This window comes from Monopterus albus, unplaced genomic scaffold, assembly GCF_001952655.1.
Source record: "Monopterus albus unplaced genomic scaffold, M_albus_1.0 scaffold107.1, whole genome shotgun sequence".
Classification (NCBI taxonomy): domain Eukaryota; kingdom Metazoa; phylum Chordata; class Actinopteri; order Synbranchiformes; family Synbranchidae; genus Monopterus; species Monopterus albus.
Genome location: NW_018127987.1, coordinates 746,377 through 759,188, shown reverse-complemented (window position 1 = coordinate 759,188; position 12,812 = coordinate 746,377). Strand labels below are relative to the sequence as shown.

General features: G+C 41.4%; 1 protein-coding gene across 4 annotated transcripts in view; it reads right to left on the bottom strand.

Annotated features, from left to right (window-relative positions):
- ddr1 (discoidin domain receptor tyrosine kinase 1) overlaps window positions 1–12,812 on the bottom strand; it is a 39,829-nt gene that overhangs the window by 22,844 nt on the left and 4,173 nt on the right. For all 4 annotated transcript variants that reach the window (XM_020610804.1, XM_020610806.1, XM_020610803.1 and 1 more), the window contains exons 2-3: window positions 2,703–2,860; window positions 278–380 (exon numbers count right to left, since the gene is read on the bottom strand). In XM_020610804.1, the coding sequence (XP_020466460.1) occupies window positions 278–380; window positions 2,703–2,802 (203 nt within the window). In that variant the 5' untranslated portion in view covers window positions 2,803–2,860. The remainder of the gene's footprint in view (window positions 1–277; window positions 381–2,702; window positions 2,861–12,812) is intronic.

Here is a 12,812-nt window from a genome sequence, read left to right as displayed (position 1 = left end):
CTTCGGTGATTAAAGTTTTCACTTTTCTGTGATGATGTAAAGGTGTACGCCAGGGTGTGACACTGCAACATTACTGTTTGGTGACAGGTGCAACACGGCAGACATCTGGCCACACCCAGCAGTGAAAGCTGCTTTTTAACTCCTTAAGATTCTCGTCAGGCAGAATTAGAATTACAGTTTTAGTAACCGCACAATATGAGAACAGGGAAAGTCCCTTGATTACCGAAATGACAGTAATGTAGTTTATTATTTTCCACTCTGCTCACACATTTCCTACCTCCCATGTTTGGCCTCAGTGGAGTCTGACCAGGCACTGGAGGCAGTGATGTCAGAGTCTGGGATGGTGCCATCCTCCATCCCCAGGGCGTAACGACACTGAGCTGCAGAGGAAAGATTGAGAGAAAGAGAGAGAGAGAGAGGCAGGCTGTATAAAGACACAAGTAACATTCTCACTGGTAAGGAGCACAAGTCCAAGGGAGACTTAATATTTCCATTTTCATGGAGCGAAATGTAGTTATATCATCTCCGGGAAAACTTCCATACTTCATGCTTCATAGCCCGCACAGACAAAATAATCCCAAACTGCACACTAAATGGTTCCTGTTTACATGCATTTGTTGCAGGGTTAGACTGTACTAACGAGTTAATGTGAAATGTAACGGCAATGTTTTGCATCATTTAATGCTTTATGACCCCTTTGACATGTCAGAAATGACAAAGACAGTCATTCATTACTATCTGTATCTCATGTTCATATTTTATACAGTGGCCCTCGGAGGGATGCTATGTCCTGTCTCCTCTGAGAATACACCTTTCCTGTCTCTTTTTTTGCCCCTTTTCAACCAGCACTCAATCCCACACAAAGCCCCCTTCTCTGGGCTCCAGCAATCCTGCCCAACCCCTGCTCCTGTTACCACTGCTCAGGGATTTGCAGGACGTGAATAAACAAGTGAAAGAAACAAAGGGTGGATAAAAGAACACAGACAGGTCTCAGATATCTGTGCTGACTCTGCTCCAGCGTTATCACATGATTCAGATAGCATGGTCGCGGGCAGAGATTACCCAGCAACCCAGCTATCCTCGCTGAACTCATGAGAAGGTGGTAGAGGGAAGGGAGGGTTTAGGTAGCGATAAAGTAGAAAAGGGGTACTGACAGTGATAGCGGGGGGAGACTGAGGGTGTCGAAGAGAGGTGGGGGGTGCGTAAGTGTCTAGCTCAGTTTCTGTCATTGAGTCAGCGAACAGGAATGCTGGGCTAGATGACAAACCCTAAAAACCCCAGCGGGGGCAGCAGATACACACACAGTTCATCCACGCCCTGCAGACAGGTGCCCATTTCATTACATCATCACCGCACACTGTCAGTCAGCACTCCACCATCTGCAATGCTTTCACTTCCCTCAGTGTCCTCTCCTTTCACACTCTATAATTTATAATTACACGCTAAACCTTTGTGCTCACATCAAACTTGATTTTTTTCTACAAGACAAAATGTGTAGGTGACTGAGGGTGTATGTGTTGTACCACAAATTATTTCTTTCCATCAATGTGGCTACAAATCCTAGTTTCATTTAGCACACACAAGGATGGTAAAGCAGCTGGTGAATCCACAACAATCTGATTTAGGGCTCCAACCAGCAATTATATCCATTATTGATTAATTAGATAATTCTCTTTTTTTACTACTCCCTTGGGAATAAAATGCCAAATGTCTGTGCAGATTCTCAGTCATCCAGGTCATAGCAAACTGAAAAAACCTTAGAAAAAAATCAACTGGACTTAGATTTCTAGATCGAAGACGTTTCACCTCTCATCAGTTCATCAGAACTGATGAAGCCTCTTGGATGAGAGGTGAAACGTCTTCGATCTAGAAATCTAAGTCCAGTTGATTTTTTCTAAGGTTTTTTCAGTTTAAAATGCCAAATGCAATTAAAAAAGTTCTCTCAGTGACAAGTTCCTTGAGCCCAAAATAACATCTTCAAACCACTTTTTATCCAACCAACAGTCCAAAGCCCTAAAGTATCCAGTTTACTATCACTTTAGGTGAAGAAAAACAGCAAATTCTCATACTTGAGAAGCTAAAATTAAATATAATTTCTGGTGCTTCTGCTTAAACATGAGTCTACAGCCATGCTAGTGGCTGTGTGAGACTGTGAGCTAATATGCTCACAGTGATAATGCTAGTTTGCTGATGGTTAGCAGGTGCAAGTTTTATCCAATAGCTGAATGGATAGTATATTATACAATAACAATCAGTAGTTGTAGTTACCCTCATTCAGTGTCTAGCGACTGCAGTCAGACTGAGCTGCAAACACTCCCCTCTGGGACTGGTTGGCTCACATTCACTAACCCCTCTTGCACTCTCTCACTGACATTTTGACTGACACTTTCATGAGCTGCCTGTGCATTAGCGGTATTGACGAGCCAGGGGGTGGACTGGCCAGCTATCTCATTCTCTTATTACACACGACTGGCTGGCAGACAGGGACACAGAATAACCTGTTGATAGCGGACAGAGAATGAGCCTTACTGAGCTGAGAATGTGAGGCGAATGTCAGAGCAGTAGAACAGACGATTACTGTGTCTGTGTAGGGACGGGCAGGGTTGAATGTAATTATTTGTAGTAATAAAAACAACAAAACAGTCAAGAAATAAAACAATTTAACAACTTAGATGTTCATTGTTTTACGTGTGACATCCCACCTGGGTTAAAGTGCCACTCATGTTCCTGTGAAGACGACACCAGCACCACCAGGACTGTGACCACAGTGACGGGAAACAGCCACAGGGAAGGAAAGGCCATGACAGCAGCAACGCACCTGGTTACCTGTCCGGAGACACGCTGATGACCACAGGCATACCTACCACAGAAAGAGAGACACATCCACATTAGGACTCTTGGCTGTGCCTGTTGAAACAGCACCGACCACCATCTTCCCAAAAATTGTATTTTTACACCCACATAACATTACACATGCAGATCAAGCCTGAGACTGCTGAGCTCACAGGATTACCATTGTCATCAATAACTCAGCTCTCTTGATCGAATCCGCTCAGTCCAAAGCACACAGCAGATCTAACAGTCATCTGTTTCGCAACATTTTGCACGCCGAGCTCAGCAATGGACCAAACCCCAGAGGAGCAAGCACATAGCCGTATAACAAAGGCCACTTCCACATACTAATCTGTTTTTCTCCATGGCAGCAGAACAGTGCAACTTTGCCGCCTTTACAGTGGGTACAAATGTCTTGGTAATTGAAGACGGTATAATTAGCTGGCCTCATTTACTCCCAGAGAATTTTACTCCTCCTGAATTTGAAAAGCCAATCATTTCTCCTAATTATTGATTTCAAACCTACTTTCCCTTAACAGGATGGAGCATATTTGGAGCACCTGGCTGGAGATGCTTGTCTGGGATAAATAAGCTGTAGGCTTGGAGAAATGAAAGCTGATGAGTAAGAGAGAACAGAAGGACAGATGTCACACTATTTAGAGTTAATGGGGACGTGGTCCATGCTTGAGCAGCAGAGAGAAACAGATTTACTTGTAAAACTACATCACAGATGCTTTGCATGTGTTGAGTGACTTTAAAAGATCCTTGACAGTTTAAAACTCAGCAAAACACCTTAGTTGTCAGTTTATTAGGTACAAGTCTCTAAAATTAATGCGGTAGTTTACATTTGTTATGAATTTAACTCAAAGTGGTGAAATATATCAAAATGTAGAAGGAAAAACATTTTTACTGACGTAGAGTATCATTTGGACACCTTGTTTTCATTTGGAATCTTCAGGGGTCCATTTTTGACAACTGTCTGGACCATGTCATGAAGAAAAAACCCACTATAATTGTGAGAGTTCATGACATTTTTTTCAAATTTGAAGTAGTTACTTACTCATTGGTATTTAGTTGCAACCCCACATTGTCATTTAGTCAGAATTATGAAGTCACAGGCAGTGTATACTGTATATAACATGTATATATAAATTTATTTCAGGTGAACCAATTTTTTTCCTGAATTTAGAGATCTGCTGTTGTGTATATGTCACCCCGAGTGTTTGACGCTTTTACAAAACTGCAATTTACAAAATTGCGTTTCTGGCAACCCCTTACTTATTCATACTGCAGGCGAGTGGTATTAATGCAAAAGGGATAGAGAAAAACAAAACAAAAACAGCAGCTACAGCCTTCAAATTAATTGTATAGTTGAATCAATGCCTCTCTAAAAAATGTTTTGTTTTTTTTTTTAAATCAAAACTGAACATAGCACCTTCATGAAGGTAGGATTTACTGCATGGCTGCTATAGACTGCACTAGCAACTCTATGTTAATCCTTTATTCAAAAAAAATTAGCATAATTTTACCAAACCAATATGTGAACCATAAATAAAGAAAATCAGCACTTTTCATAGCACTGTCCCCTGAGCATGTTTTACATTCCGTTTGAGGAAGACATCCAGTGGTGAAGCAAGAGGGAGGAAAGAAACCATGATATGTGGAAGTCAGAAGTGGGAGTGACAGCCGGGAGAGACTGAGAGTCCAGCCTGTCTTCCCTGTAGACCCTCTGTGTTTTGGCTTCATCTCTGACTAGACTGGGACAGGCCAACAGCTGAGACGCAGCTGTAGTGACAGAAGATCTGGGGGGAGTCATTGAGGCAGGCGGTGAGGGGGAATGTAAGGATGGCGGAGCAGAATGGCTGTAGCTCAGCCGCAACATAAGGCGAAGAAGGTGGAACAAGATTGGTGAAGACATGGGTTTGTGTGTGTGTTTTTGGGGAGGAGGGAATTGGTGGAGAGAAGGTGACTTATGGCCTTGAGATGGGTCTATGCAGTGTGTGAATGCACGCGGTGTGCATTTGAGCACTGAGGCCATCTCAGGGATAGTCAGCCAGTGCAGCTGTCCTGAATGGGAGTCACAACACAATCAATACATGGTGTATGTGTTCAGACAGAAACAGAGAAAGAGAGGCTGACAACTATTTTCTTCTTTGCAGAAAAACACCCAAGTCATCCATATGAGTAAGTATGCGTGCACATATGCCAGATGACACAATGATGAAATATGGGGCTTACTAGACTCAGCTACAAGTGAGAATCTGATGACTGATGTCACAAATCTGAAGCCATCACCATAACAACCACCACAATGTCAACAAACAACCCACAATGCAACATCGCTGCGTTATCAGTGAGGAGGAGACAGAGAAACTAACTTTTATCTAATGCCACAGAGAGATGAAGACATTATTAACAAAGAACCAGGCAGACAAATGATTAGGTGAAGAGGCACAAACGTGGCCACAACCCTCCAAGAACACTGTTGGTGGAAAAGTCAAGTGTTGTTGAGCAGCTGTTAGTGCTCAGAGAGACAGAAGGGTGCGCTGTGCTGTGGAGGAGGCGGCCCAATCTACACTCACATTTGGTCTCAGCTAATCCACAAGCAGGACTAATGAATACTTATGAGCAGCTGCTGTTTCTGTCCCACTGAACAAAACACAATAACTGAGGAGAGACAGTTGAGAGCAGAGAGTCACACAGGAGAACTTTTTTAGTTAGCAGCCATTGCATCATTAAAGATCATTTGCCAGAGGCTCTATAATTATACTGCTTCAGTGAAAAACTGGCAGGTCTGCGTTGGCACTGATCTGTGTCTTTTTTAGAGTCCCTCATGTTAATATTCATCATTCTTGTCAGTTGTATAATAAAGCCAGTCCAAACCTAAAGGATTGTTCAGGTGGTTCTGTATGTTTAGCCCATTAATTGCAAACTGTGCATGCTTTACATCACTGTTCACCATTTTCCAAAGCATATCATGATATGCTGCCATATACTGTGTCAGTGCAGTATAAAAATCAGCTTGCAGAGGATTTAAAGTTGAGGGAATCAATCACAATCAATATTTAGTCTTTTTTTCTGTCACAATGGCATCAACACAGAAGACATCAGAGAGCTGCTGAACAGCAATCAGCAAATCTCCTTTTACAGATTTTATATTGACCACATTTGTTTATTATCCCATTTTCTAGCTTTGATTTTGCAGAAAAACTTCTTGAATGCCACATATCTCAGCATCCAATCTACAAATGTTAAATCACAGTTGTCAGAGGAGATTTTTTCCAAACTGTTCTTTCTCTCATCTTCTTGAATACTTAGACTGACAACTTCCCATTGGGTTTACTGTGATGGTTAGCCAAGCATGTTTTAAACATCTGCAATTTGACATCTTGCTGGAATATGCATTGATAACACCTGCTGGAGGCCTCCCATCCATAGCTGGATTTCCCCTGTTGCATCTTATACTCCTCTATCAGCCCTGTAAAATATCCAGATACTACAGCTGCAGCTCTGTGAAGCTTCACTCACAGGAGCAGCAGTGAGCTAAATGCTTATATGCTCACAATTGTGCTAAAATGCTGATATACGATATTTACCATGTTCACCATCATAGTTTAGCATGTTAGCATATTTGTTACAGCACATTTGTTAATTAGGACTAAACAACAGCTCAGGCTGATGAGAATGACACTGGCAATACAGGACAAATTAAAGATTTGACCAGATGATGGAGCTAAAGTAAAATTAAGAGTTAACACAAGTTACCCTGAGGAGAGCATGAATCTTTATACAAAAATTCTGTTGTTGAGATATTTCCCTCAGAAATATATATGTTACTCTCATGGTGGCACTACAGGAAAATCTAGGGAATCATCAAAGTCTTTAGGATTCATTCTTTGGGGACCACATATGCCTCCATAAGATGTCATGGCAATCCATCCAACAGTGATTGAGAAATTTTAGTCTAGACCAAATCGGTGGACCTTGTGCCATGTTGCTAGCTAAAAATAGCCCTTTTGCATTACCAAGTTATGATATCTAAAACTGAGTAACAGCAATAATGTAACGTACAATATTTGCAGCACTTTTTCTGTTTACACACAGACCACAATGTGTGAAGTCGCCAATGACAGAGTAACATGCTGCCTCAGTTAGTCATGGCTAATGGCCTCCAGGGACACACGAGTGGTAAGCTCTTAATTTTGGATTTCCATCTGTGTGTTAGGAAGCTGGTGGGTCTGTACGCACCACTACCTTCCTGGAGGGAAGGAACTATGAATTATTCTTCAATCTTCACAAGACTTTGAAGGGCAGGACAGTACCAGACACAGAAACAATGTTATTTGATCGCTTTCGTGAAAACCGGCTTATTTCTTCATGACTCAGTGATGGTGAGTGTGAAATGCTGATCCCTGTGGGGCCACCGTTTCCTTGTTTTTACTGAAGACCTACTCAAAGCACAACTTGTTTGGCTGCACAAATCTGTCCAGGGGGTTCCTTTTTTCAGCTTGAAGAAAATTCCTTCATCTTACTTTGATTAAATATTAAACTGTTGTTCTGTGTAATATTTCCTTTAGTTTACACAACTACCCCCACAGCCATGGAGGATATAAACTAAGAATGCTGGCAACTTAGAACTGAAAACACAGATGATGCACTACACTTAATTACCTACAGGAACAGTGGGTGAAGTTTGGTGTTGTGCCCTTCTATTGGTCATAGTGTTGGTCATACACTGGTCATCAAATTGTACAGCGGTGTCTCAGAATACCCTTTGAACAAAAGGAAGTGCCAGTCACAACTCTGGACTCTGACTTTACCGCGTTTGACTAGAGGTTGAGGAAACAAGACAGAGGAATGGATGAGTCATGTAAACATGTTAATGTGAGGTGAAGGAGAAGGAAGCAACAGTGGCCAAGTCAGAAAAACACATTAAACAATAAGAACACAAAAAGGAGAAAGCGTAGCATGTGACTAAGGGATGACTGAAGGAGGCAGTGAATCATGATTTAAAATAAAAAAGGAAAGAGCATAGTAAGGGGACTGGTAAATGAAATCATGCTTTCAGGAATACTTTACTTGTGCTGAACATCAAATGACTCAAAAAATGGCCAATTCAAAACAGACATTAGACATAGGACAGTATCACAAAGCAACGCTGTGTAACACCACAGCTCACAACATATCTAACTCAGACATTAACACTGGTGATAGTTTAGCAGCCAGACCCAAGAGCTGAGGCTCAAGGCACATGCAAAAAAGTAATAACGTAGGGTTCGTTAGCATGCAGCTGCACAAAGCTGTAATCATTCATAACTAAAGAGTGAAACATGCATCTTTTCCCTTTGTGCCACCAGATTTATACTTAAAGTCGGGTCTGTTTGGCCCATCAGTCCATACCAGTATCTGCATGGCAGACAGACAAATGGTGACTGATTACCAAGGACTGGTTTGGCAAATGAAGAATGCCTTCAATAAGAAAGCCCTTAAGTGCAGGAACAAAGCATTACACTAAGCTTAGAGCCAGAAACACGATTTCTCTCTCTCTCTTTTTTGTCAGGCATACAGTGGTGGTGTGATCAAGAATCACCACCAAATGTAATACAACTTATTTTAATGGTACAGTAACCTTGATTTGTGGCTTTAGTCAAAAATGCATCTAAACAGGTTTAAAACCCATCTAAATTGTAAATAGCTTACTGAATACCCACAATGCCATACAAAACCAAAATCTATTTAAAAAGCCACTCATTTAGAGTCCAATAAATGTTGGCAGAGATCTGTGCTTACTGCCAGATGAGAACCAGGCTGTATCAGTAATATTACACTTTTGCTGTAGGTACTGTTCAATTGTTTATGGTACAGCCATAAATCAGGCAGTGTCAAATGGTAGCCGGTATCAACAGACTATAGCTACCAGTGTATACATTTTACAAATGTCTTTATGAGGACCAGTGTTGGGTCATAACATCTTACTGTAATATTACCTTCCCCAGTAACTAGTGTAAAAGATTTCAAATAAAATTTCAGCAATATTACTTACTACCCCCAAAAACTCCCCAGTAACAAGCAGTATAAACGGTTAATCATTTCATTTGGAATATTCGTTATTTCTTTCAAAAACAACTCCTTTGTTTTTGTTGTCACCAGGGCAAAGACTGATTTGAAATCCAACATTTAATATTCCTAGTTGTCGTGTGTACACGTCCACCCCACCCCAGCGCCACCATAAGCAGTGCCTACGTTTGGCGGCCACACACACACACAGGTAAAATAGGTTGTGCGCTTTTCTAGCGTGCAACTTTTATGAATTTATAGGCTTCAAATAAGCGCTGCTAGTTTGAAACCTTAGCTGCACTTACCGGTGATTATGCCGACATTCTCATGGAAAAGTAAAATGAGTAGTGTAACGAGTTACTTTTGACAGGGAGCAAAAAGTAAATCAATATTAACTTTGAAAAGGAATAAAATATCACTTTTTGAGTAACAAGCCCAACACTGATCAGAATGCATGCACAGTCCCCCCCCAAACTGTAAAATGATCCACTTTGTGGCCACAAATCTTTAATAAAGATGTGTATCTAAAATGTTTATGTTGTGATGAAAAAAAAAAAAACAAATATCAGCTAAAGTTTCTCAAAATTAAGACCGTTATCAGTAGCCTTAGAAATCCAGTATCGACCAAGCTGGATTTAAAAGCTTTCATCAGATTGAATGATTGGACACAATAATACATACATAAATGTGTGCCTTAATAACCCAGATCCATTTGTTTAATTAATTTTCTGGAGAGCGCAGTTTATCCAGAACTACTAGTGAAAGTTGCTGTACATTATCTGTGCTCAGAGCAGTATCGTTTACCTGGTAATGTTGCATAGCTGATTCATTCAACCTTTGGATCAACTAAAAGCTGGTGATATGCTGACAAAAAGATACACTGACAAGAACAGTGACAGGCAACAAGAACAGAGAAACATGCACCAAAAAAAAAAAAAAATTCCAACCAAGTGAAGGCCTCATTTGTACCTCAGGCAATCACGGAATCAGAGTTAGCTGTTTATTAGCTGCATCATGTAAATCAAAGAGTGCTTTGTCTGTGCATGCAAAAGAAAAACACTTGAAGAGAGTGTGTTATTTCTTTTGGGAGACTGGGTTTGACTGACAGTTACTGGAACACAGTCTTCGTTCTCAGGCCTTAAAGCTTCATACGTGTCAGTACAGGCAGTTATACGGCCCTCAGCTCATTTTTCTGTGCATCTAGAATGAGAGTGCCACTTCCCAAGAGCTCTCTTTCCTCTAATAAAAATGAACCCAAGTTACCTGCTGATATGAAAAGAGAAGAAAGATTAGCTCTGAGTTTGACTTTAGTTGAAGCATGGGTGTAGCTTTAGCACGTTAACATCACCGTGTGGCATCAGTGTATTATGTGGATCTCTGGCTCTAGTTTGACATAACATTTCAGCTCTAACTATAACAGGCCTTGGTGGCAAACATTATCCCGATGGCCTGAATTGCAGAGAACCACCACCTGTCAGAGAACAAGTGAGGAGCAGAGGGGAGGATGGGGTGAGAGGAGAAAGCAGAGGCATGTGACGGCACAGTGTTACTCTCACAATGGGCAGAGAAAACAGCCACAGACAGAGACACAAAGACAAACAGACATGGTGTTCGAACAAGGAGACTGACAGAGCAAACGGTGGGCAAATGCAACTCTTTGCCCAAAAGAGGGTCAGAATTATTCATCCAGCAAGCAGCTACTGAAACAGAGATGGATGGATGGGTGGAGGGAAGAGGGAAGGAGCCATGGCCTGAAGAGAAACAGAACACAGAAGAAAGAAGAAAAAAAAAAAGATCAGGTCAAACAGGAATGAGTTCAGCGAGAACTCATTTTGAGTCAAAGTGAGAAAAACTGTCTGGCCTCACTGAACCCTCTAAACACTGCTACATGTGCCTCTTGAGTTACCACTTCAAAATTCCTTCAGTGATTCAAAGTGTTCATAGCCCTTCAAACTTGCAGAACTGAAACTCCAAAAAAAAAACAAAAAAAAAAAAACTCAAATGCAAATTAGGATCCAAAAAAATGAGGTGACTGATTAAAAGTAAAGTCTGGGTTTTGCTAAAACTGCAGGTACTCACAGTTCATCTCTGTTAAAAGCCTCAGCACAAGCTGATAGCACACTTACAGCCCTCCTCCTCACTCTCAATAGTAAAAAAGCCTCTGACAAAGACCTAAAATTACACATCACAACAATTTCCCAATGTTAATGTGCCCCTTCAAACTGCTTTGAGGGAAAGGCAGACAAGTCTGCCGCACACAAGGTGGAACTCAAATTGAACACAAATTCATCATATTAAGAGAAAACACACTGAGAGGGAAGGTAACCTTTGATGTTGAACACAATTTTCTTCCATGTTTCAAAAGCTCTTACTATGCCAGAAGTCATTAGTAATAGTTAATGGCATGCTGAGCCACAAGAGGCAAGGTGTATGTCAGCGACAGTGTGAGGACTTGAACAGCGATGAAAAAGGGAAAAATTGAAAAGAAATAAAAGACGCTGGCTTTGAAGTTTGGAAGAGGTTCCATCTTTTATAAGGTTCGTCTTCTTTTTCCAGAAGCGATACCTTTACCCACCAGTTGCTGGCGAGACATATGAAAGAACACCACGACTCACAGCTCACAGGACTTAGCATTAGCACTGATGCATCGTCCTTTTCTAATTTGATCATGACCTTAACTCAGCATCATATGATTTAAAGGAGAACTTACCTGACCTTGCACATCAAAGCCTGATTACAGGCTCCAGATGGAGATTCACTAAATCTGATGTGATGGTTATGTGGATTGAAGACTACTAGTGTGAAAAGTAAAAAATAAATAAAAGTAAAAATATCTGAGGGTGTGGAGTTACAAAGAAGTGAGATTACCAGACCTCTGCAGCCTACTCCACATTAGCACCAATTTCTACCACCTTTGTATCAGCACCGATAAATAAACACTGTTTGACATGCACTACCCCAACTAATGAAAACGCAGGGCATCCTGCTATGGTGCATTTGTAACTAGGGTCCAAATTTGAGAGTGAACAACTGTCAATGCTCTTGCTAACAAGGTAAACAAAAACAAAACAAAACAAAAAAAGAATCTTCTTCCCATTGGCGTCCGTGCTCTGACCGTCTCCATAGTGCCTTTGCCAGATGATGTTACTGTCCTGTGTGGCTAAAGTTGAACCAAATCAAACTTCTTCACCACATGGGACCAAGTCATTTTGCCAGAGACCCCTGCAGTGCTGGTGCAATAAACGCAATCCCCCATAGAAATGAATCAAAAGGGCTGTTTTGTTTTCTTTTAAATACCTTTGACACTCAGGCTGAACGTGGCCACTTTTGTACTCTTTTGTCACGTACTGATGAATGACAGTGGGTACGGAAAGTATTCAGACCCCCTTAAATTTTTCACTCTTTGTTATATTGCAGCCATATGCAAGTGATTGCTGTGACACTCATATTTAACTTAGGTGCTGTCCATTTCTTCTGATCATCCCTGAGATGGTTCTACACCTTCATTTGAGTCCAGCTGTGTTTGATTATACTGATTGGACGTGATTAGGAAAGCCACACACCTGTCTATATAAGACCCTACAGCTCACAGTGCATGTCAGAGCAAATGAGAATCATGAGGTCAAAGGAACTGCCTGAAGAGCTCAGAGACAGAATTGTGGCAAAGCACAGATCTGGCCAAGGTTACAAAAAAAAATTCTGCTGCACTTAAGGTTCCTAAGAGCACAGGGGCCTCCATAATCCTTAAATGGAAGACGTTTGGGACGACCAGAACCCTTCCTAGAGCTGGCCGTCAGGCCAAACTGAGCTATCGGGGGAGAAGAGCCTTGGTGAGAGAGGTACAGAAGAACCCAAAAATGACTGTGGCTGAGCTCCAGAGATGCAGTCGGGAGATGGGAGAAAGTTGTAAAAAGTCAACCATC